At 38.5% G+C, this 26,569-nt stretch overlaps 1 protein-coding gene across 1 annotated transcript in view; it reads right to left on the bottom strand.

The window, feature by feature from the left end:
- The window catches only part of STAB1 (stabilin 1), a gene marked incomplete at its 5' end in the record, with an annotated part of 121,696 nt that overhangs the window by 6,997 nt on the left and 88,130 nt on the right, over positions 1-26,569 (bottom strand). Inside the window, 15 exons of the mRNA XM_081319052.1 lie at positions 3,329-3,439; positions 3,618-3,764; positions 5,344-5,463; positions 7,345-7,451; positions 7,575-7,740; positions 8,714-8,847; positions 9,482-9,626; positions 10,743-10,936; positions 12,605-12,712; positions 14,901-15,005; positions 16,230-16,379; positions 20,216-20,405; positions 23,662-23,721; positions 24,370-24,516; positions 26,107-26,193. Of these exons, the coding sequence (XP_081175178.1) occupies positions 3,329-3,439; positions 3,618-3,764; positions 5,344-5,463; positions 7,345-7,451; positions 7,575-7,740; positions 8,714-8,847; positions 9,482-9,626; positions 10,743-10,936; positions 12,605-12,712; positions 14,901-15,005; positions 16,230-16,379; positions 20,216-20,405; positions 23,662-23,721; positions 24,370-24,516; positions 26,107-26,193 (1,971 nt within the window). The remainder of the gene's footprint in view (positions 1-3,328; positions 3,440-3,617; positions 3,765-5,343; positions 5,464-7,344; positions 7,452-7,574; positions 7,741-8,713; positions 8,848-9,481; positions 9,627-10,742; positions 10,937-12,604; positions 12,713-14,900; positions 15,006-16,229; positions 16,380-20,215; positions 20,406-23,661; positions 23,722-24,369; positions 24,517-26,106; positions 26,194-26,569) is intronic.

Genomic DNA, 26,569 nt, shown 5'->3' with positions numbered 1-26,569 from the left:
CCTTATTCATATTCATCTCAAAAAAATCCTTCATCCGCTGTTTGCATTCTTCCACATTTCTCTGATTTCTAAACAAATTCTCATTTACGCGCCATGAGCGTCTATCTCCTCTTTCCTTATCAATCTCCAACCACACTGGACTGTGATCAGAGATAATTCTTGCGCAGATTTTCACCTTTTTAGTTCTCAAAAGAAGATCATTAGTCAACAAAATAAAATCAATCCTCGAAAAAGATTGGTGTCTATCAGAATAAAATGTATAATCCTTCTCCCGCAAATGTCTCTCACGCCAAATATCTCGCAATTCCAGGTCATCCTTCATTTCAAAAAAAGATTTAGGCAGTCTAGCATGACTTGGAATGCGTTTAAAGGCTCCAGCCTTATCCAACTGTACATCCATAACTCCATTCCAGTCCCCCATAAAAATAAAGGATTTATAATCCAACTGGGTAAGCTTTGTATGAAGTAAACTAAAAAAGTCAGCTTGTTGTTGATTTGGAGCATATAATCCAACTAAAAGCGTCTTTTTACCTTCAAACAACAGCTCGATCATAACATATCTTCCATGCTTATCTGCTTCAATTAGGTCCGCTGTTAAGGCACTTTTAACATAAACAACCACTCCATTTTTCTTATTCTCTGCAGAAGCAACAAATTGCGTACCCAGCCTCGAGTTCAATAAATACTTTTGATCCAAAACTCTAATATGCGTTTCTTGCAGGCATATAACATCTATCTTAAATTGTTTTAAATATTGAAAAACTTTCTTCCTCTTCTGCGGTGAGTTTAGTCCATTAACATTCCAGGTTAAAAATTTAGTTGCCATGTATATCCTCGAAAAGCTCTTGGACCACAGCTTTGATAGGACTGGTTACTTTAGGCCGTGCTCCTCCCACAGCTTGGCTATGAATGCGATGTGAAGAATCTGAAGACTTTTGCTGATCTTGTTCTTTTATTTTCTTTGCTCGTTTTAAAGCAGCACGCGTCACTCTTTGCTCTCTAGGATCATCCAAAGAGATTGTAGCTTGATCTCCTCCAGCACCATTTTCCTCTGTTTCCTCCTCTTGTTGTTCTTCTTCTCCAGATCCCTTTCCAGCTTCCAAGAGCGTTAATGAGGTTGCTTTTAAGACATTATTGTAGAAATCACGTGCTTGTTTCACAGTAGTCAGCCTATACCTTTTACCTTCATACATCACCATCAGCCCCTCTGGAATCTCCCATCTGAACCTTATATCTCTTTGCTTGAGCTCTTGCACAAGAAATGTATAGTCCTTTCTTCCCCTTAAAATCCTTGGAGGAATTTCTTTTAAAACCAAGACTTCTTGTTCAGCAATCACAACCTTAACATCATAGGCAGCTTGTATAACTTGATCTCTAATTTCTCTTTTTGCAAAATAAACCACCACATCTCTAGGCAACTTTCTCTGTCTGGCAATCCATGAATTCACCCGAAACACTTTATCCATAGCTGCTCTTATTTCAGATGCTGGCTGGTTCAATACCCCTTCGAGAGCCTCAGAGATCAGCTGCTTTAAATCTTCTTTAACATTCTCTTTTAAGCCTCTAATTCTGACAGCAAACTGCATCTGGTAATGTTGGGCATGGCTTAACTCCCTTTCCAACTTGCCTCTTTCAATTTCATTCTCCCGTGCTTTTACTTCTAGTATAGCATTCCTTTGAGCCAAATCATCCACTTTTTCATCTAAATCTTCCACACATTCCGCCACTTTATGCACTGAAGTCAAAATGTCTACCTTCATCACGCTGTACTTCTGTTCCATCCTCTCTTCCATTCTTTCCTCAAATTTCTCCAATTTCTCCTCCATCTGTGCAAATTTATCAGCAATTGATTGATTAATTGATTCCAAAAGTACCTGGGCATGTTTATCCAAGGCATCTCGCAAATCCTTCGATGTCAGCACTTCAGGAGGGTGCAATGCCTGTAGTGATGATTGTTGCACCGGCGAGGATCCTCCACTCCGAAGAGTTTTAGAGGGAGGTTTAGCCGCCATCTTTTAATCCTCAATTATGACGCACTTTCAATTAAAGTTTAAAAAGTCCAACAAGTTAGAGAGTACAGTAAAATAGTCCTCTTCACCTTTTCCTCTTGTACCGCTCTGCCTGCTCCTTTAAATCATAGTCCTTTCATCAGGCAGGGCTGGTTCGCAGACGCCTGGCTCTGCTCCAGGAAGTTCGGAGCAGAGACGACGGCCAGCTGGGAGCAACCCAGGCTTCGGGGGAGTTCGATCCTTCAGCCGCCCAAGCTCAAAGCTCAGGCGGCCTCGGAGAACTCTACCCCTACCTGGGGCCTCACCCCCTCCTCTTCTCCCGAGGAGGGGGCTTCAATTTCGCCCGAACAGCTGATCGGCGCTGTTTCAGGCAAAAAAACAAACAGCTGAGCCGCGGGCAGCCAGGGGAGGCTGTCTTCAGCGCCGCGCCGCCAGCGGAAGTCCCTCTCATTTTTCAGTTATCACTGCCATCTTTCATAATTGCATTGCATCGTAAACAGTCTTATGAACCAATAATGAACTCAGGGAGAACTGATTCTTTCTCCTATCGTATTACCTTTGCTCAGAAAATGTATTTCATTAGTTAGTATTTAATAGTAGAAAATTATTTCTACTTGAGGGGAAAAAACACCATCATCATGCCATCTTATGATCACTACCATCCTGGGGAAGAGCAAATTCTGAAGTGGGAAAGAAGAATTGGATAGCCCTATGTCTAAACGATGCTAACATTTATGTTCAATGATACAGACTGAGAATGATAATTTTGTATTTTAAAAAAAGTAATTTTGACTCATATTTGCAATGCTCAATACAACTTGTACTGATGCCCAAAGAGTCCATCTCTTTAGGCATCAGAGATATGGTTAGGGACATGGTTAAATTGCATGACATTACCAAGTCTTGTGAAGTTTCCCAAGTTTGCATGGAGTTTGATGAAAAATAGGATTAAAATGATCAAATCTTGTGAGTGCTACCATTTTAAAATAGTTTTGTTTACTCTAGTGGTTAAGGCACCAGGCTAGAAAGCAGAAGAAGACTACGAGTTCAAGTCCTGCCTTAGCCATGAAAGCCAGCTGGGTGAATTTGGGCTAGTCACTCGCTCTCAGCCCAACCCACCTCACAGGGTTGTTGTTGTGGGGAAAACAAGAGAAGGAAAATTTGTTGGATATGTTCACCACCTTGGATTGTTTGTAAAAACAGTAAAAATAATAAAGGTGGGATACATAAACTTACAGAATACTACTCAGATCTTAATTATGAGATAAGGAAGGAATGCAAAACAGATAGTTTCTCAAGAAAAGAAACTGGTAACTAACCTGGTTATACTGCAGAGGTACCTTTAAAGGACTCTGAATAGCATGAATAATCCCATTGGAGGCCAGAATATCCCATTCAACAATCGCTGTATTGTTATTTGGTTCAGAAACCTGGTGCAATAAAAGTGAACCAAAGAGCTTTAATTTATCATTCGCTGCAAATGAGCTGTAATTCAGAGTTCCAGGCTTAAAGAATGCTACAAATCCAAGACTGTTTCAACATTATCCAAAAAGATAAGGCACAGAAATTCGTGGCTAAGAGGCTTGCATAAAGAGAATTGATACTTACAATGAGGAAAGTATGACTCAATGACTCGGCAATGGAAAGATTGTATCCTGCTTGGGAAGGTATTATTGTTCCAGCGGTGAGATTGAAGCTGGAGAGGGCAACATCACGCAGTGATGCATGAAGTTTTACATCCTTCAGTGATAAAGACTAATAAAACAAACAAAAGATACAGCTGAACCAAAAGTTATTTTACTGATGAGAAGAAAGCCAACTGCATGATATACAATATTGGATTGCGCTGTATTATTTCTATGCCACCTCCTTGAATGACTGGCCTTTATTCAGCCCTATATATCTTAACAGTGATTCCATTGTACTGTACGTGCTTTTAGCCTGCACAAACTGATGTCAAAGGGGCAAAACAAAGTGCAGGGCCCTGTAGTTATAGTGGATCCATTTCCTGCATTGGTTGCTGACACGTGATTGTAAACTTGCAGGCCCATCAAAAATGAAAGGACCAAAGACTTAATACAGTTACCCACAAACATAGGGAAAAATGGCAACCTCCACGCATATAGTAAAAAGGATCATCCTTTTTTTCAAAGTAAAGAGAGAAAGTGAGAGCAAATGGCTCATTGGTGGTTAAAATAGGAGCTGTTCAAGACTGCCCTAATCTCACTTTCTTGTTGAGGCTGAGCATATTACTTTTCACTCAAGTAAAGCCCACAAAGTAGCATAAGTATATCCAGTGGTGGGATTCAGCCAGTTCGCAACACTTTGGCAGAACCAGTAGTCAATTTTTTGTTGCCCAGGCCCAGAATGGACTTCCGGAAGCGGCATCCACACAGAGAACCAGCTGTTCACATATTTGAATCCCACCACTGAGTGTATCTGTCTACACATTTGAAAAATTCTAATGCAGGATTTCCTTGTACTGGCATATTATGAGACTCTCTCTCTTTTTTGTCATTGGGACTCAACTTTCGTAATCAGAAAATGTAAACAAAACCCTTAAGACATTTTTCCTGCCTTTTCATTCATTACCAGATTTAAATTTACCAGTTCATCTGGTAATGAACCAAATTTAAATTTAAATGTGCTTTTAGCCTGCACGCACTTAAATTTATTTTTTTTTCATTACCAGATTTAAGAATGAAACAAATTTAAATTGTTTCATTTAAGGCAGACAGTTCAATAGATTATCTGGAGTTCTATCAGGATTATGTTTTATAATATTACAGAGTGTTTTTATCCTTGTAAAGCCATTATTCACATTTAAAACAATGCATGTATGGGTTCTGTATGATTATCTAATCTCATTGCATTTACTAAAATGTGAATTATAATTGAATTGAAAATTCACACTGGGGTAGTTTAGCCTATGAACAAAATAACACCATTTCCTTTATAGTTTAGCTGTTCTTGCTCCCCCAAAGAACCAAAGCTCTTAAAAATTTGAAGAAAATTGTAAAAATTCTTCCGTTATTCTGTCATAAAGCTAAAATACCAGGATTTCATGAGAAAAATGGAATATATATTTATTCGTTATCTTCTTCTGCAGTTGCTTTAAAAGAATCTGAATTTCCTGCTATGCGGCAATTAATGGCTTTACTAGAAAGTAAGGCCCATTCAAGACAGACAACTCATATAGGTTGTACATCAAAGTTATTAGCTTGACTCAATTTATTTGTGATTATTTGTTTTTGCTGCTGCTTTTGAGATGGCACAAAGTTATTCACCCCTCCAACTAAGACTGCACCAGCAGTGTCCATTTTGTGGTCCTTACTGTATTATCTCCAAAGCCAGAGTTCACAGGTATGAAAAGCGTTTTATAAGCTATGTCCTCAGAGAGGAAATTTACAAAATCTACTCCTTCCTGAGTGGTGTTAGCATAATCCAGAATTATCTGAAAAAGAGGAAAGAAAACATCATCATCATCAAAGTTGGGAGGGTTAGGGTTAGGGTGCAGACTGCAGAAATGGACAGACTTACTTTAAGGTTGAAAGAAAAGAAGAAACAGAATATTTTCAAACTCCAATGGTTGGAGAAAAAATTTAGGGATTAGGAATTTAATTTGTATTATTTATTTATTTATTTATTTATTTATTTATTTATTTATTTATTTATTTATTTATTTATATTACATTTATATCCCGCCCTTCTCCGAAGACTCAGGGCGGCTTACAAGCTTAGCAGTAGCCTTCATTCTATGTATATGCCTGCTTGTGAGGGCTTTCACACACACCCCAAGCGGCATTATTACAAAGTCAGCTTATTGCCCCCAACAATCTGGGTCCTCATTTTACCTACCTCGGAAGGACGGAAGGCTGAGTCAACCTTGAGCCTGGTGGGATGCGAACCTGCACTAATTGCAGGCAGCTGGTGTTACTTAAGGAGGCATTAGCCCACTGCTCCACCAAGGCTCTATTAGTGAATAAGATACTCAGACAACACATTTTTGTTGAATGTTACTATTGAATTGTTTAAAAAAAACTTTATTAAAAAAAAAGTTGGAAGGGATCTTGGAGGTCTTCTAGTCCAATCCCCTGCTCAGCCAGGAAACCCTATACCATTTCAAACAAATGGTTGTCCAGTCTCTTCTTAAAAAATTGTGTTGGAACATTCACAACTTCTGGAGGCAACTCATTTCACTGATTAAATTTTCCATCAGGAAATTTCTCCTTAGTTCTAGGTTGCTTCTCTCCTTGATTAGTTTCCATCCGTTGCTTCCTGTCCTGCTTTCAGGCGCTTTGGAGAATACCTTGACTCCCTCTTCTTTGTGGCAGCCGCTGAGATATTGGAACACTGCTATCATGTCACCCCTTGCTCTTCTCTTCGTTAAACTAGACATACCCAATTCCATGATTAACCAGGAGTATTACTATTACTATGTTCAACTCAAATGTATCAAAGGGACCATTTCTAAGTAGCTCCTACAAGGAATAGCAAATATGAATTTCCTTCCCCTCCTAAACTGAAGGGCATTTGCATAACAGTAAACTGAGTAAAAACTGGCTGATAACAGCAATTTGACAGATCAAAATTTAAAACTCCACTTGCTTTTCAATGTAGCTTATCTTTTCACTTCAAGGAAATAAAAGACAGAGGCAGGATCCTTTAAGGAATAATTGAATATAATTCCATTAATTCTGGAATTTGATCTGAATAATGAGACACTGCTGTGGAGCATTCAGGAAGGTTGCACAAATTGGTCTTATTAAAAACAAGTTCCTTAAGAAAACATACTGTAATATATTTCAGGCTTTCTCTGCAAAAGATGCAAGTGTGGTATAGATCAGTCTAAAACAAACTGGAGGAAGTAGCAAAGAAAGTTGCAGTTGCAGTTAACATACATTTTAAAATCAATATGTAGCAAGAACACATAACTCTAGAACTAACATATTGAATGTTGTAGGAACAATCAAAAGCCAAACTCAGATTCAGTACATTAAGATTACAGTACTTCAAATTCAAAAAGATTTGAAAAGCAGTCAACGCTGAGCGAACATTGACTTACATGTTGGTAAGTTTTGATATGAATAAATATTTTCCCCCAAGTTTCAAGATAAATTACTTTAATTTCAGAGCACTTATTTGGCATAGTACTGTGAAACATATAGATGTATCTGGACCAGGTTTGAAGGAAGGAATAATGATCACTAATGGTTATTTTAAAAAACAAAAACAAAACCCATCATCTTCATACTTACCACTTATGTTTCACTGGCCATTCACAAATATATTCATAGTAGCAAAGCTAGAGAATGAAGGTACTACTAATACTTACTGAATAGAAGACTGAAAAGTTTGCCTGTTGAGCCAACACATCCAAAAGGCTGCCTGTGCAAGAATAGCCATCTCCAATGAACCCATCTCTACAGTTACACTGTACATCTGAAAAAGAAATAAAATTTGGTGGCATTTGCATTGGAGACAAAGTTTAAGATTTTGTAAGAGTTGTTATACAGTGGAAAGGCATATATGAGATGACACTTATGACCTCATTTATTTTCTCACCTTGAATTCGATAGCAGTAGGCATCCCACTTTTCGCTGAAGTTGCTTCGATAGCCATAGTTTACAATGCCCACATGATGAGTACCACAGTTCTGACTTGGGTATACAGTTGGGTAACCGGCTGTGCGATTAAAAAGCCAACCTACTATACAGAGGTGGAACCCCATCTAGAAAAACAGACAGGCTTTTCAAAACAATTGAAACATTATTTCAATACTCAGATATATTTCAACAAATATTTCTGACTATTCATATCTTGACAAGATTATCTTGTACAATGATAAGCTTAAATGTAGCTTTCTTAATGTGTCACTCAATGGGCTATGTTTATTATTTATTTATTTATTGAATTTATATACCGCCCTATTCCCGAAGGACTCAGGGCAGTTCACAGGGCTGAGATATACCCTGTTTAGGTTTCCATTTCCTCTGCATGCCATTCTGCATGTCAACCTCCCATCGCCCAGTTCGCTCCCACAGAGTTGGCCTCCTCAGGGTGCTGTCGGCCAGGAAATGTCGGCTAGCGACCCCCAGGGGGAGAGCCTTCTCTATGGGTGCACTGACCCTCTGGAATGAGTTGCCTCCGGAGCTGCAGATGGCCCCTGACCTTCGGTCCTTCCGCCGTGACCTAAAGACCTGGTTATTCCAACAAGCAGGCCTGGACTGATCATGGTTTTTAAATTTGGTTTTTTATTGGTTTAAATTGTTCTTATTTCTTATATTATTTAATCCTCTTTTAATTTTTGTATTTATATCTTTTAAGTTTTTATTGTTGTGAGCCGCCCTGAGTCCTCAGGGAGAAGGGCGGCATATAAATTTAATAAACCTTAAAACCTTAAACCTTCTAGTGTCTATGTGCCAGAAGTGGCTGCCAGCTTTTCATGGTACAAAAACAAGTACACTCACTTCCTCACATTGAGTCATTCATTTTTTTGGTTTAAATTTATTTTAATTTGGAATTCTAATGTGAAATAGATAAAAAAAAAAGGTGAGGATTCAGTGGGATCCAATGGGAGTTCTAAAGCTTCCTTCAGACAAAGGACATGAAGTTCAACCAGTAAAGCATATCTAGTGTGACTCTTAGCACAGATCAAAACCTGAGATACAAATTGAACTGTTATCACTGAGCTGCCTTGTTACCTGCTGAGCAGCAGACAGCTGCTGAAGGGTGGCCAAGGTAGCTCCCTCAGCTGCGCACCTGGCTTCAGCCTCTTCATAGGTATAATTGTACTTTCCTGTGGGAGACTGCTGGTGGAACACACCAACGGTTTTGTCTGGAGAACAATCATAGAATGTTACGTCTACTAAGCTGTGTTGAGATGTGGTTCAGATTTAGAAAAAGACCCTCTGAAATGTTAGAACAGATGCTCAATATTTTTATTCTAAATGCCTCAATTTTAACCGATAAAAAAATAAGTATAAAACATCAAGGATTATGGCAAAAATAGGAGTGATGTTAGAAAAGGAAGCTAATTACATGTATGTTCCACAAAACGAGGATATTCCAAGACTAAATCCAATACTCTATTGGGTAAATTGCATCCAAAGAATAAGAAGAGTCACATTGGATCAGATGATGGTCTCCCTATGGGCAGAATAGCATCCCATCCATTTCTTTTCCTCCAAAGAAAGAAGTAAGCCACAAGAAGCAAACAGGTGACTTTTAAATTTGGGGAAGAATTGAGAAGCAAATTAATAAATTTAGATTATTCCAAAGCAAGAGACAAAAAAAAATCTGATTTGGACTTGATCAATTATGTGCCTTTACAGAACACAAAAAGCATCTTTGTTTAGTAAGGGCACTCTCTCCAAAAGTGAGAACCCCCCTTCCCCAAGTACTACAGTAGAAAATAGAAATCATGAGACGAATTATCCAAGGGACGACTGAATAGAAAAAGGTATTTCTACCCTCGAAATGCAGGTCAGTACAAATAGCCTCCACGTGGCATTGCCCGTTCTCTTCCAAGCAACGGTCTGTAGGGGGAATAGCTTCCTCGAAGCACTGCATTCCATTTCCAACATAACCTGCCTTGCATTCACACCTCCGGGTATTCTGCAAGGCAAGGAAGCCAGGCGTTACTGCAGTCCTAAGGCCAGTGATGGCAGTCAAACCAGAGACAGACAGCCAAGAGAGTGGAATACAAAAAGAACTCAGCAGCAAGTCAAAGAAACAATATGAATCAGAAGTCTCCTTGGTCTCCAGTGGTTAGAATGCCATATTGTAGGCAAACTCTGCCTACAATCTGGAGATTGATCATGTCAGGCTCAAGGTTGACTCAGCTGTCCATCCTTACAAGGTCAGTAAAATGAGGACCCAGATTGCTGTGGGTAATAGGCTGACTTTATAAACCACCCAGAGAGTGCTGTGAAACATTATGGTGCAGTATATAAGTCTAAGGGATGCGGTGGCTCAGTGGGTTAGGACGCTGAGCTTGTCGATCAGAAGGTCAGGAGTTTGGCGGGTCGAATCCCAAGTGCCGCATAACAGAGTGAGCGCCTGTTACTTGTCCCAGCTTCTGCCAACCTAGCAGTTCGAAAGCACATAAAAATGCAAGTAGAAAAATAGGGACCACTACGGTGGGAAGGTAACAGTGTTCCGTGCGCCTTTGGCGTCTAGTCATGCCGGCCACATGACCACGGAGACGTTCTCTGACAAACGCTGGCTCTTCGGCTTTGAAACGGAGATGAGCACCGGCCCCTAGAGTTGGAAACAACTAGCACGCATGTGCGGGGGAACCTTTACCTTTACCTTATATAAGTCTAAGTGCTATTGCTGTTGCTATTCATTGCTTTCTCAAAAGTCAGATCCATTGTTGATCTGAAAGTTACTTTTGCTTTTCAGAAATGGACTGCCAACTAGTTAAATACAGTAGTTTCTCTAGAGTGTGAAATTTTACCCTAAGAAGTGAAAGAAACATTCTATGTGACAGGAATTTATGGAGTTGATATAAGTTACACAAACAATAGTGTTTAATACATGGAGTGAATATTTGGTACTTGGAGAAGAGAAGAGGAAATCCATATTCCACTGTGCACCATTGTCCTTCCTTTTCAACCCATTGGGTGGAATATCTCCGCAAGAAGATCCCCACACAGACATTTCACATGATCTCATTTCACCAAGACTTGTTGCAAATACGAGCGTGCAGAAATTAAGTCCGATACTTACTGGACCTGTGCTGATACAAATTGCATGCTCACTGCAGTGTCCATTCCTTCCATCTGCACATCTGTCAATAGGATCGCAGATGTAGCCATCACCCTGGTAGTCCATTGAGCAGGTGCAGGAGACATCTGTTCCATTCTGTGTGCACTTAGCATGGTTGCTGCAGCCACCGTTGTTGTTTCCACACTGGTCAATCACTACATCAGAAAGGGCCATTCAGTAATGCATAACTTTTGAGTCTGCTTAGGGAGTGAAGTAGGGCTGAGCAGATTTCCTCAATTCCATTCTGTAATTGTTCTAAAATTCCAGATTGTAATACTGCTTGGGTTGACTTCCAGTCAGTTTTGGAACATTAGAATAAAGTTTGTCCATGAAATCAAAATAGATTTTTTAAAAAACCCAACCTTTAAAATGTTCTAGGTTCCAGTTCCTCAATCATTTAATTGTTATATTATTTTACATTTCGCCGGGACCTAAAAACCTGGCTCTTTGAGCTATCTGGTCTGGACTGAGGGGTTTTAATGTTTTTAAATTGTGATTTTAATTTTTTGCGGCTAGACTTAATTTAATTTAATTTTAATTTTATATTGTATTGTTTTTAAATTTTGCCTTGTAAACCGCCCTGAGTCCTTTGGGAGTAGGGCGGTATATAAACCGAATTAATAAATAATAAATACATTTTTATGGATAAGCAAAGCTCATTTCTTTTTTAGCAAGCTTTTAATGCAAAGTGAACACCACTTAGTTTGAGTAAATTCAAAATGGATCTCACCAACAAGAAGGGATGCTAACATTCTAATGCTATTCTTGAGAATCTATTGCTGTAATAGGTACTCTTCTGCATACTTCAGAAGATATTTTGGGAGATGAAACAACTTTAAAATACTTCTGCAATAATTTAAATTGCATGGGAAAATAAGGGGTTTTTTTTGGTTTTTTTAATCCCATTTATATCCCGCCCTTCTCCGAAGACTCAGGGCAGCTTACAATCTAAGAAGCACAAATCAATGTGCTTAGCAATAGCCTTCATTCTATGTATATGCCTGATTATTAGGGCTTTCGCCCCCCCCCCAAGCGGCATTATTACAAAGTCAGCTTATTGCTCCCAACAATCTGGGTCCTCATTTTACCTACCTCGGAAGGACGGAAGGCTGAGTCAACCTTGAGCCTGGTGGGATGCGAACCTGCACTAATTGCAGGCAGCTGGTGTTACTTAAGGAGGCATTAGCCCACTGTTTCACCAAGGCTCTTTTTAAGTTCCCTATTTTGACATTCTTATTTATCTCTAACAGTAAAATTTTTGAATTGTAAGCTGCCCAGAATGATTGACTAAGATGGGCAGCTATAGAAATTGAACGAATAAATGAATACATAAAATTGTCAAGAAGCGGGATTTCACAGCTGAAATCCCACACAAGTTGCTCATTGAGAAATTGGAAATTCTGATCAATGCAGAATTTAATTTTAAAAAAGAGGATAAAAGGGCACTCATGCAAGATGATATCTTCAGGAATCATTCCAGAACTGTTTTCTACAGTGGTTTGGTATCTATAAATCTGGATTCATGATTCTTCTCTATTTGGGAATTATGAATTAATTCATTTACATTATAAACTGACTTTCTCAGAGAAAGATTTACTCAGATTCCAATAACTCTAAAGAGATGAATACCACTTACACGAAAAACCAGACATACCTATATTGGAGGGTTTGTGTGAAAATGAAAGCAATTAAAGTAATGCAACAGAAAAGCATCCAATGTTATTGTGAAGGATATAGCCTTATATCCTGAAATGATGCCAACATTTTAACAATAGGATGGAGCTTGCAAATGTAAGATTCACCCTTTGCAATTGCAACCATACCTGTGCATGTCTTTCCATTTCCCTCGTAATAAAGGTTACATTCACAGATGTTATTAGCCCGGCAGACAGCATTTGGATGGCAGGCTGGGGAGCACTGAGGCACTGCAGCTGAATATATACGTAAACAAATCAGACAAGCCAAAAAATTCACTTCAGAATTAGACATACAGCTTGATTAACTTTATGCATTAATGCATCCAACAATTCTGCTAGATTTTACTATGGGAAGTCCCCATTACAGAAAAATCTTTTATCCACTTTGCAAAAGGGAATATTGCTACCCTACACATTTTCTGGCAAGAAAAATTCAGTTATAAATGAATATGCATTAAAGTGCCTTAAATGTAATATTTGAGCAGCATTTATCCAATTAACCTTATTCACCAAATCAACTCTTTCGCTTTTCACTGCCATTTATGAACCTGTCACCACTATATTTCAAGGAAATCCTTTCTTTCTAGATCATGCTTCTAATCTGTATTATACAGTGGGATTGAATATATTTTATTCTCATCTAGTTGTCTGCATGACTTATTTATCACAACTGTGGTAGAATGAGAACAATAAGTTGTGTTGTGTGGGATTAAAGTTCATCTGCTCTTGGATAGGCAGTCCTGAACAGATTTCACGTAAAAATAAAAATGATCTGCATGGTATGATTGTATGTATGTATGTATGTATGTATGTATGTATGTATGTATGTATGTACTGTTTGCCTTTGAGTCAGTTTTTGACTCTTGCCAGCTGCCTGAACTAATTTCTGCAAATTTCTTGGCAAAATTTTAGTCCTTGTTGAATGACCTCTGATTCAACGACCATCTGACAGTGCTGAATGAAGGGGACTTATAATAGTAAGTAGTTGTAGTGGTATTTGTGGCTGTCACAGCATCCCAGCAGTCACCTGATTGCAATTCATGTGCTTATCAACCAGCTCCCAGTTGTGACTTCATGTTGTTTAAAGCTCATCGTTCAGGTCTCACATTAACCCTTGTTATAAATATTTGCTAATCTGTCTTTGTTTATTGTTTAAATCTTTTAAACAATAAACAATGACTTCACAGTGCCATGTAGTCACTCATTCACCATTTGCAATATCTGCTGCTGGCTTCTTGTAACTCAAGTCATTGAGAAAGGTAGCAGGAGGTCACAAATAGCAATCTCGTGATTGTGGGATATTGTGACCTTGCAGGATTTGTCTGGTGCCAAAACCTTAAGAAGGCTGGTAGCAAGTAATCTCTCTGTGCACTGGGTTTGTGGGAAGGGGAGCTATTATTGCTATTTTTATTATTTTAAAATATCAAGTACAGTGGTGGCCAAGGGCTGTTGGAACACCAGGAGAAGAACTCATGCAGTGACAGAAATGGGCAAGACTCATGTGGGGTTTTTTTTCTTTGCTGGTAAGTTCCTTTGCCATTTAAAACTATGTTAAGCTAATTTTACAGTGAATGGCTATTTGCATGGGACAGGATGGAAAAGGTTACTTAGGGACATTTTCATTAGTGCTGCCAAACTTCATGTTGTTTAAAGCTCATTGTTCAGGTCTCACATTAACCCTTATTATAAATATTTGCTAATCTGTCTTTGTTTATTGTTTAAATCTTTTGAACATTAAAAAAAAGACATGTCACCAATGTGCTACTAGGGAATCGGGGTTGTTGTTTTGCTTGATTTTGGAGAAAAACTAGATGAGAATTTGAGCGGGATAAAACTCCCTGTATTGGTTGGATATCAATTCTGAGTTAATGTGATTAAGGGAGAGAGCAGGATTCTTCCAATACATATAGGAACTCCCCAAACCCTGTGATTTCAAAAATATATTAGCCTGCGTGCTGATGGTGACATTTTGACATTTAACATTACATTTTGTACAAAAAAGAAAAATCAGTTTCTTCAATTAAACAAGGCTAAAGTGCTACAGATATGTTGAATTGTTTTTTCCCCTTCTCTGATGCTTCCAAAGATGTTACACAAGCCTGAAATATCATACAAGCTTATAAAATCCATGAACAAGGAAATCAGTGGAATGATGGAAAAAAAGAAAAAAAAAGCATTACTACCTTTTTTGAGAAATGAAGGCATTTGCTGAGACCTACTGGGCCTTTCTCTTGGGTGATGTTACCCAACCATGGCCAGTTTCGGATGTGTGGGTTTTAAATCCCAGAATTCCACCGCCAGCATGACCACTGAATAGAATTCTGGGAGTTGAAGTCCACATACCTGAAAGTCACCAAGGCTGGGAAATGCTGCTCTACAGAGTTGTATTTTTGCAGTGTGCCAGCCCTGAGACTTGCTCTACCTAGTTTGATTTCACAGTGCTCTCCAGTCCATCCCACGGAGCAGAAGCAGAAGCCATCTCCGAGCAGCCCTTCGTTGCATATCCCGTTTCCTGAACAATTGCACTCTGCAATGAAAAGGAAGCAACAATCATAATCTTCAGCTAAGAAAAGGAGTGCATAGTGGTGTATGGAGCTGTCCCAAGCTCCTCTTTTACCCGATCATTCCTCCTCATATTTTTTTTTACCAAGGGATAAAACATCTAAGTGATGTCCTGATAAGCAGTAATTTACTAAGTCACCAATGGATGTTGGAATATTTTATCTTTCATTGTAAATCCTCCTCTTTGGCAACCTGTACCCTCCATGTCGTCCTACACCTGAATGAATTTAATGGCAAGGAAATCACAGAGTGACGGAAAGAAGATTATTAGCAGAAGGGGGTGGGGAACACACCACTCCTCCACCCTGAAAGGAGAACATGGAAATAACTGTTAAATCATTCAGGGAATCAGGCAGAAAATGAGAAACAAAAACTGTTGAGTATATCCAAAGGACAATTTTGCTATTAACAGAGCCAGCTCTAGGTTTAGACCAAGCAGGTAGCAAGGGCGCCAAATTTTAGTGGATGCCAAAATGGAAAAGATTCTCCAAAAAAACACAATAAAAAAGTGAAAAGCAGTAATGGTTTACACTTGGGAGGAGGGGGGCTAAATGTAACTTTCCGGTGTAAATAGGTTGAAAAACTCCAAGAAATTTAAAAAAAATCTGGAAAACCCTAAGTGTGAAGTTCAAAAACTCAAAGGAAAAAAAAGGAAATAAGAGGCACCTCACTGAAATTCCAGACAAAATTGGAAGAGGAGCCAAACCGTAACAGGTGCCAAAATATGACTGTCTAGAGCACCAACAAACATGCCCTTATTAGAAATGATTACTTTTCATCACCCTCTTGTCCTATAGGCACAACTGTACAATTCAATCACAGCTGCAGTAATCTTACAAGGTATGGCACGTTAAAAAATATGAAAATGACTTTTAGAATTGAGGGTAACACATGAAAAAGGCAATGGTCCATAAGGACAGGGTTGTCAAATCCTATATTGCACCATCAACCAAAACATTCAAGACAGTACCATGCAGATATCTTATAAAAATCATCCTTTCTCTCACTAAATATATATTGAGTGGAAGAGGGGGGGGGAAATCGCTAGTATAATCTTCAAATACCCCTGGACACCTGATGCAGAAGATATATATGGGAATTACAAAGACAGTGCAAAGGGTACCATCATGGCAAATAGTGAGGAAGAGCTAATTTACAAGCTTTTGTTATGTTGAAAACATTGTCCTACCTTTGCAGTCTGGCCCATAGTACCCTGGAGCACAGAGTTCACAAGCCACTCCAACAAAAGATGCATTACAATTGCACTGTCCAGAGCCTTTATGCCCATCGTTGCACGTACCACGATTTTGGCATGGTGCTTCGAGCCCTCCGGGACACACTGAAAGAGGCAAAACCGACACGTTTTCAACCAAATGTATTGCTTCAGAAATGATGAATGAAGTCATACAGGCTTTCCAAAGAGACCACCGTCTATTTGGTCATATAGTTTTATCCATTTCCTAGAAACAACTGTTTAATAAGCTACAGCTAAATAGCTTCCTCCATCTCTGAAACTTTATGTGCTGGGCATGTATAATCCTTCATTTTTTCTCCAGTGCTTTGCAGTTATTTTAGGCACAATCACCGTAACTGTTTGCAGATTTGCCAGTTATTGCACCCATCTAAAATTATCATTAGAGGTAGCTTCCTTCAAGAATCTACTGTTAAAAAAAATAAACCTAGGAAGATGAAGAATAAAGTTCTCTTTAATAATTGCTTTTAAAAATCAGGGTAACTTTCTGCTGATTACCTTTCTATCATTCTAATCTAAAAGAAAGGTTTCACATGATGCTATAAAGGTGTTCTGCCTCTTACTGTCATTGTCTGTCTGCCAGTTAATCACACCCTTTAATGTATCCTACCTGGCATAGATTTACCCATGTATAGTAATGGTTTTTACTGATTTATTTTGAATAGCATACATTTGTCAGGGGGACCTACACTTTACAGAGTAATCCTGACAGCCTAATTGCTAGTTTGTTCGGTTTCACACCTGCAAGCTTATCCACGGTGCGCCATTGGAAGCAAATGAGCTTGCACCATTATAGTAGTGGTTATGATCATTCATTTCATGGCCTCTTAGGTCTCATATCTTTTGGTGTTTAGCCAAGCCTTAGAACAATCGGACTTTAGGACAACCCAGAATGTTCTTTATGTAGTAACCACCTTATTTGGGACAATAATTCAAGGTGCTGGTGATGACCTATAAAGCTCTGAATGGCTTGGGTCCGGGATATCTGAGGGAACACCTGCTGCTGGCATCAAGCTCCCTTCGTCCAGTGCGCTCCCAGAGGGAGGGTCTTCTCAGGGTGCTGCCGATAAAAGACTGTCGGTGGATAACACCCAGGGGAAGGGCCTTCTCTGTGGGTGCGCTTGCCCTCTGGAACCAGCTGCCCGTGGAGCTTAGGACTGCCCCCGACCTCCGCACATTTCGCCGGGACCTGAAAACCTGGCTCTTTGAGCTCTCTGGCCCAGGCTGAGAATTTTTAACGGGTTTTTAATTCTAGGGATGATTTAATCTTTTTTAATGTGTTTTTAACTTTTGTATTGGTTGTTTTAATGTAAACCGCCCTGAGTCCTTCGGGAAAGGGCGGTATAAATAAATAAATAAATAAATAAATAAATAAATAAATAAATAAATAAATAAATAAATAAATAAATAAATAAATAAATAAATAAATAAATAAGCAAACCATGGAATTAATAATAGTGAATACTGAATGCCTGCCCGAATAGTCAGATTTCAGATCTATAATCATATGAGCTTAGAATAAGGGAACCTGACTAATCTGAAGCTCTAATTCTAAGCAAAGTTTGTAGGGAGTGAGTTCCATTGTAGTCACAAGGTTTACTAATAGAAGAATGAAGCCCTGATCAGTTTAATTGTAATTTATTTCTAGAGATAATACCAACATTTCAGATTGTGCTAGATTTATAATATCTCTTTCTATAAAAGAACTAGAAAAAAGTCAGGCTTCTCTGTATCTCCCAAGTTAATAGTTGTGAGGATGGATTAGACCCCCCCCCACACACACACACACAGCTGATCTAGATTTCACTCTACTCTTTTGCCTTTCAATCAATAGTTTAAGGTCAGGAAGTAGTGCATGTTATTGACTACATTATATACTTCACATTTTCTTGTTATGTGAAACAGATGGGATAATATAGTACAGAAACAATGTCTCTTGGCTTTGCTTTGATCCAGTGCATATGTTATTAATTTTTTTTAAGTAGTATCTAGGCATTTTCATTATCTGGTTCTAAAAATTCTGAGTTTCTATTATCTGTTTTGTGTGCATTAATAAAAATAGCTGGTTTCTCTAATCTGTAGGTGTTTTTTTAAATTACACAATTTATGTGAACAAACACACTCAGAAATAACCACGAGTACTATATTTTTATTTGCTAATAAATATCTTAGTAAATAGGCTTATTCCATTTGTAAGACTTGATAATGCCTCTTAGGAAATCATAGAAAAATAAAACACAATAATAATCAGTAACCTGTACTTTGTACAAATATTATGTTGCTCAGCATGTAGCTTTGCCAAACCCCATACTCTTTCTGCAAATAGATGGCATATGAATGCCAAGATTGAAGATAAATGACAAATTCAGCCTTAAATACAGGTAATTTTCATGAAGTGGTTTTCCTTTGTTTTCTTTAGAAGTTTTTTTTAAGTCTATATGTCTGGCATTTTAGGAGTTTCCCATTTAAGTAACAACCATGTTTTCAAGATTAGCTAGATGCAGGATCTGCTGCAATGCAGTAAGAATTGTGCGGCACAGAAAATACAACAGTACTCCAGTACACATAACTACCTCTATGAAAATCAGGAAAAGCGATTTGTTTATTGATTTGGTCCAGCAATGGTTGCAATTCAGCATTTAAGTATTGCTAAGAGACAATGGGAAAATCCATGAAATGTTGTTTTATTTCTTATCATGCTATGGAATATTTACCAAACACAAGCACCCGAAGGCAGGACAAGAAGCAACGGATGGAAACTAATCAAGGAGAGAAGCAACCTAGAACTAAGGAGAAACTTCCTGACAGAACAATTAACCAGTGGAACAACCTGCCTCCAGAAGTGGTGAATGCTCCAACACTGGAAGTTTTTAAGAAGAGACTGAACAGCCATTTGTCCGAAATGGTATAGGGTTTCCTGCCTGAGCAGGGGGTTGGACTAGATGACCTCCAAGGTCCCTTCCAACTTTATTATTATTATTAAGAATGATATTTTTGGCAAGGGGGAAGAAAAGTGAGTCATTCAATATATAAAGGAAATTATTAAGTGTATGAAATTTAAGATATGTTCTCATATTGGTGAATGGCAGTGCACAGAAAATTAGGCATGTATATCAAATTCAAAGGAGCATTAGAAATAATGATATATGAGGACAATTTGGAAATAAACCTCTGTTTGGTTATCAATGGCAGACACTCACATATACAGAACTTTTGTTATACACATTAGAAAACCTAAACATTACATTACTTTTTGACAAAATCGCCATTCAAATTGAGACACTTGACATAACGTCTTACAAGGTTTGAAATTCCTTAGTAATAGTTGCTCAGCACTAAATCTGGGCTATAATGTGTGTGTGTGTGTGCGTGATCAAAAACATCTCAATGGAACTGCTTTAAAAGTTCTTGAGTGCATCTAATGGTGTGTGGGCGAGCATTATAATGAACTAACACCACACCAGAAGTTGTGCCATAGAAAATCCCGCCAAATGTGAAGATGCCAAAGGACTACTGCTAGTGAAGTTCAAGGAGCGTGGTTCAACCATCAGTTTGAAAATCTACTGTGAAACATGAAAACTCAGAAAAGCCATCCATAACAAACGTCAGGGCATGCTGACTTCCAGTGTGGTGTTGATTCACAGTAATGTAAGGTTGTAGTTTTCTAATGTGAATAATAAAAGTTCTGTATCTATGAATGTCTGTCATTGATAACCAAATGGAGGTTTATTTCCAAATTGCCCTCATAGTTCAGTTAGAGGATCCAGAAACTTAGATGTGAGACATAACAAGGACATTTCACCCTCATAGATGGTAAAACAAATTGTTGTGTTATTTTTACCAACTGCTATTGCCATGTGTTATAATTACCAAGTTAGGAACGAAAAATATATTATTTTATCTGGAATTTTAATATTCCTTACCCTGGCAGTTCTTTCCATAGTGATTTGCACAACATTGGGGTGTCCACTTAGAGACAAGGCATGTTTTCTTGCATCCCTTAGTGAAATGTTTTCTAAGCCGGTTTTGATACAATGGCACTCGAGAATATTGCCGCCAGGAGTACCTCCTTGGAACCTCAAAAGGGTCATAATAGCAAGCCTGGATTTCCCCCTATTGGAAAAAGACAACTTTTTTGCCTTTTGTTGGAAATTTGATTCTTAAAATGAAAGTATACATTCAATTTGCAAGGTATGTGGGAACTTCCTCCTATTATTCCTATGTGCTAAGAATTTTCATTGGAGTACATAGAGGAAAAACTAATGGACAGGCAAAACTCTGGTGCTCCATCACTTCTTTTGACTCAGAATTCCAGGACTCTCTTTGTATCAAAAGTCCTCAAACAGATGGGGATTGCTCATATGACCAAGACAGAACTGTTTACAACAGGCCCGTAACTCTGAAATCAGAATGCATTATGAAGTTGGAACACCACTAAAAGCCAGTGGTGCTATGATCCCAGCAAGCTTTGTCATGGTGACAAGGTGAAATACAGTGTCCTAATTAGAAGTCCAAAGTCTGGGAATCTCCAGATAGAGAATGAAACTGTATATACTGTATTTTTATTGTATTTATTGCCCTGTACACCGCCCTGAGTCCTTCGGGAGAAGGGCGGTATAGAAATTAAATTAAATAAAAATAAAAAAAACTTCTCAAGACCTTTCTTCTCTGTAAATAGGCAGAAATTCAAATATAGATGCCTTTTTTTAAAAAAAAAATCATATTGCATCAACTCTCCAGACAGTATCTAATTTTGTAATTCAAATGCTCTGAAAATTTCAGTTTACTTGATTGCAACTAGGTTCCCCCATGCAGTTTATCAGAGCACCTCCCAACTTTCTTACCAATACATTCTATGTTCACCTTTTCCCTCCTTTTGCTGGCTTTATTGACTCAAATCACAGACTGAATGATTTATCATTTTGCCATTCTTAATTAGGACTGCTATAATATGGTTTTAAAGAAGTTCATCGGACTTCTGTTATTACACTGAGCAGTGCTTTTTTTGTAAAAGAAAAAGGTGCCGGAACTCACACATGTCATACAACCCACCTTGCCTACCCTATAAGGTTCCATCCAAAAAAAGGTGCTGGAACTCCGTTCTGAGCGTTCTATGAGGAAAAAAAGCCCTGACACTGAGGCACTGGGTTTGGACAAGGTCTGAAGGACATTTTTCAAATTGTTTTGGAAAGGTGCTATTACTCTTTTCTAATAGAAGATATATACCTTCATTTAAAGCTTGATCCAGGTCTGGGGGTGCAATAGCTCAGCTGGAAAGCTTATAACCTAGGTTCAAGACCCAAGCACTGCTCAATAGGGTGAGTCCCATTCCTGTTCCAGCTCCTGCCCAGCTAGCAGTTTGAAAACATGCAAGTGTGAGTGGATTAATACTGTACCACTTTAGTGGGAAGGTAATAGGGTTTCATGCACCTTTGGCCTATGGCCATGCTGGCCATATGACTCCAGAAAAATATCTTTGGGCAATGCTAACTACATCGGCCAAGAAACAGAGAGGAGCACCATGCCCTAGAATTGGACATGCCTGAACAGGGACACCTTTATCTTTACCTTTTGATCTGGGTATATTACTAATTTTACTTTTCATACCAAGATAACTCTAAACCCGAGACTCTGAATATATCAGATGGCAATGTGCATACATATATACAGCGGATATGGAAAGTCTGCACACCTCTGTTAAAACGCCAGGTTTTTGAGATGTAAAAAAATTAGACCAAGATAAACCACATCAGAATTCTTTTCACCTTTAATATAAGCTATATAAGCTGTGCAATTCAACTGAAAAACAAACTAAAATTGTTTAGTGGGGGAAAAATAAAAATAAAAAACTAAAATAATGTGGCTGCGTAAGTGTTCACACCCTCTTATAAGTAGGGATGTGGCTGTGTTCAGAATTAACCAATTGTATTCAAACTGATGATAAATAGTAGTTAGTACGAACCTGCCATCAGTTAAAGTGACTCTGAACAAACCTATATAAAATTCAGCTGTTTTAGTAGGATTTTTCTGACATTTACTCAGTTGCCTCTTACAGCAAACGCTATGAACTGCAAAGAGCTTATACAGCATTAAAAGGATCTCGTTGCTGGAAGGTGTAAGTCAGGAGAAGGGTAAAAAAAAACATTTTCCAAAGCATTGGCTATATCATGAGACACAGTGAAGACAGTCATCAACAAGTACAGAAATATGTCACAACAGTGAAATTACCAAGAACTGGATGTTCCCCCCAAATTGATGAAAAACAAGAAATACTGGTCTGAGAGGGTGCCAAGACACCTACAGCCAAATTAAAAGAGCTGCAGGAATTTCTGGAAATACTGGCTGTGTACTACATGTGACAACAATCTCTGTATTCTTCATGTAATACAACTGTGAGGTAGGCTGGCAAGATGGAAACCTTTTCTTACCAAAAAATAAAAATAAAAAATCCAAGCCTGGCTACATTTTACAAAAACCTACACCAGGTCTAACAAAAGCATGTGGGAAAATGTGTTATGGTCTAATGAGACCAAAGTTGAACTTTTTGACCATAATTCCAAAAAGTATGTTTGGCAGAAAAACAATACAGCGCATTCCAAAAGTACACCCTACCCCCAGTGAAGCACAAGAGTGGCAGCATTATGCTGTGGGGCTGTTTTTCTTCAGCTGGAACCTCAAGGTGGAGGGAATTATGAACAGCTCCAAATATTAGCCAGTTTTGGCATAAAACTTTCAGGCCTCTGCTAAAATGCTGAAAATGAAGAGGAATTTCACCTTTCAACATGACAACCTAAAGCAGACCTCCAAATCAACAAAAGAATGGCTTTAGCAGAAGAAGATCTAAGTTTTGGGATGGCCCAGCCTGAACCTGAATCCGACTGAAAGTCTGTGGGTGGCCTTTTGAGGATTGTGCACAGGAGATGCCCTCGCATTCTGGCAGATTTGGAGATTTTTTACAAAGAAGAGTGGATAAAGATTCCCAAGGCAAGATGTGTCATGCTGACAGGCTCCTACCCTGAAAGCCATCATAAAATCATAAAATCAAAAGGTGCTTCAACAAACTATTAGCTTAACTGTGCATTTTTATGTAACCACAGTATTGTAAGTTTATTATTTCTCCCACCCCAATTATAGTTTGTTTTTCAACTGAATTGTACAGTTTCTATGTTATATTAAAGATGGAAAGAATTCTGAAGCAATTTTGTTTTACATCTCAAATACCTGGCATTTTAACAGGGGTGTATAGAATTTCTATATCCACTGCATGTACTCTTTCGCATTGTGCCTGTCTTGGTAAACCACCATCAAGTTGCTTATTATCCACATCTTGTCAACTGTGAATCCACCATTTCTCAGGGGGCGGGCTTACCATTTCCACTGATCCAAAAGGACAGAATCTCTCAAAGCCACAAGGACCACATGGAGCATTCTGAGAAGAGATTATAGGAAAGAAGGAAAGATAAACAGGTATGTAAGAAGCCATTTCAACTTTAATCCGAAAATCTGTTAAATTTTTCTTTCTCACAAAAGCTGCAACCTATTTGCTGGGACACGTTTTTGGCCACAGAACTCCACTTTGGCTACTAAACTCATGATGACAGTGTTATGGTTAACACAGCTGGCATTTGGGGCCCTGTCCCCAATGTTTAGATGCTTTGAGGTGTTCATAATAGGTATTTATCAGTATTTTAGAATTTAAATCTTGCAAAACAAGTAGAATACATACAGATTATACAATCTCACCTTAAATGAAATTGCCATGAGAGGGATAATTTTTTAAAAAATTGTACAGTTCAATAGAAACAGAAGTGTTTTGAAGGTTGTTTTTTTTTAAAAAAAACAGCTCTCATATTATTATTAAATTTATATGCTGCTCATATTTCCAATAAGGTGAAAGTAAGTTCCACAAACATGGGAAAAGCACGGAGAACTTGCCGGCTGCCATTGTCAACATTATTATAAGAAATTTAACAAATTTATCTTTTTGTCTAGAGAATCCTTTAATGATATTCAATCAACAAAAGGAAGATAATTATCTAAATCAGTAAACATTGGTATTTAAAATTCAAGTACTCACTGAAATCTCAACAGTTTGAAACTCATCACAACGGGATCCCAAATCTGGAGGCTCAAGAAGGTGATCAATTCCATAAGCAATGCCCACATTGAATTCCATATATCGCTGGACAATCCTTGCATTGTCATTGTCCACCACAATATCCCCCTGCAAACCAACAAAGCAGTAAAAGTGAATCAGAAGACAGAAAACGAATATTGGAGGCTTTGCTTCTTGATCCTTTTTACCTTTTTTTGCCTCAGATCAGAAGCACTGTAATTTATGCAAAAAAAACCCCTCTATCTATAAGGTATAAACTTTATACACAGTAAATCTCATCACATTTAGCAAGCTGAACAAATATCCCAGTTGTAGCCTCTTTTTAAAAGTCAGTCTTGTAAGATCCTGTCTGTTGCTACACTCTCTTTATCTCCTGATTGCATTGCAGCCTCCTTTCCTAATTTGGTATCCTCAAGATTGCTGCACTATAGCTCCCAGGATGCCTAGATAATCCCCATATATTTACTTCAAGATGTATTCAAAAAGTTGCTGTAATGTTTATACACATCCTACTTTCTTTGGTCTCTGTCTCCCAGATTCTTTGTTTCTTGATCAACTTCCCTAGCTTGTTCCAGCTTCTCCTAAAATAAGGGACTCCTTTAGATTACTGTTCTCCTTTTTGTTCCTAGCTTCTCTTTCTTGGCCCATACCTCTTTTGCATCCTTTCTATTGTGTACTGGGTTCATTGTGCAGGAATGGAGATGAAGCGAGTGAGTTCAGCAATGATCATGTTTATTTGCTTGCAGGATCTGAACTGGAGAACGGGGCTGCAGCTGCAGCAATTTATAACCTGGGCCCTAGACGGCAGCCAATAGGTTTAAAGCAACCTATTGCCGCCTAGGGGCAGTCAATAGCAGCACTGGAGACGGGGAGTCTGAGGTGCTGGGAGCCATTAGCTAGCTCCAGCTTACCACGTGGTGTTACAATCAAGCCCAATACATTACACTTTCATTTGCCTCCTCCCATGACCTTTAATACTTGCAGCTGCTGTATCCTCTACCTACTCCTTAGCCTAACTTATAAACCTGCTTAGGACATTATGATCAAAACTAATGTCATGGTGGCACAGTGGTTAGAATGCAATATTGCAGGTAAACTCTGCCCACAGCCAAGAGTTCGATCCTGAAATCGTGACAACTATGCTTGTGATTTTACTTCAGCTTTCCTTTGCTTTACAGCATCAGAAAGAATATGACCCCAAACAGTCATATGAGCCAAAACGTAGTGTCTGGAACTTGACTCATGAAGGGCAGTCTTATAGCCCTATTCTTTCATTGCTTGGAATGTTCACCCAGCATTGGGCTAATTAGCAAGAAGGGAATTAATGTTTGTCTATACATTAAATGGAGAGGAAGGAATTACAAGAGAGTAAGCAGGCACCCAATAAGGAATACTCATAGAAAGGAAGGCCCTAGCACCAGCTGTTTGTATAACAAACTGCATAGGAGGCAAACAAAAGCCTTAGTGAAGCAATCTCTCTTGTCTGTGAGAGGACAAAGGAAAAAAAATAGCAAGTCAGGCACAGGGGAACATGCACTAACCATTACTTTTTCATCACCTTCATAATTCCAAACAGTGCTGCCCAAGGCAGTCCCTAAGTGAGGACTATCTATATCTTTTGAAAATCCATTTAGGCAGGACAGTATTGTACATCACTTTGCCCTCTTGTGGCTTCAGTTTAAAAGAGTGCTTACTTACCGCATGTGTTTTGCTGCAGCTAAATGAAATCGTTGAGCCGTGCAAAGTCCTCAAGGATGACAGTTCTGTCAGTTTGGAAGCCAAGACCTAGAAAACAAAACAGTAAATAATGATTGATTTTCCACAGATTCAAGCTGGCCAAAATAGATCTGGAGAGGTTGTGTCTTATGTTTCATTCATCGTACATATAAACAGGAATTGGGGAAGGTTTCATTTTCATCAAAAGAATAAAAACTCATTTCCTCATTTGCCTTCTGTGTTCTGTGATTATAAACTTTGTTTCAGACAGTAAATGTTTCTGGCAGTGAATCAGCTAGGAAGATAAATGTTCAGGAAGGTTAAATAGGAATGGGTCTCACTTAAGGCTGCAAAAGATCTTGTTGAGAATAAATTTCCCTGTGGATCCATGATATGATAAATGCATGATCATATGAAGCACTGCGAGAAAATCAGCATCTGGATA

Source organism: Vipera berus (assembly GCF_964194415.1).
Source record: "Vipera berus genome assembly, chromosome: 2".
Taxonomy (NCBI): domain Eukaryota; kingdom Metazoa; phylum Chordata; class Lepidosauria; order Squamata; family Viperidae; genus Vipera; species Vipera berus.
The sequence above is the reverse complement of the archived record's forward strand: the minus strand, read 5'-3'. Positions and strand labels throughout refer to the sequence as shown.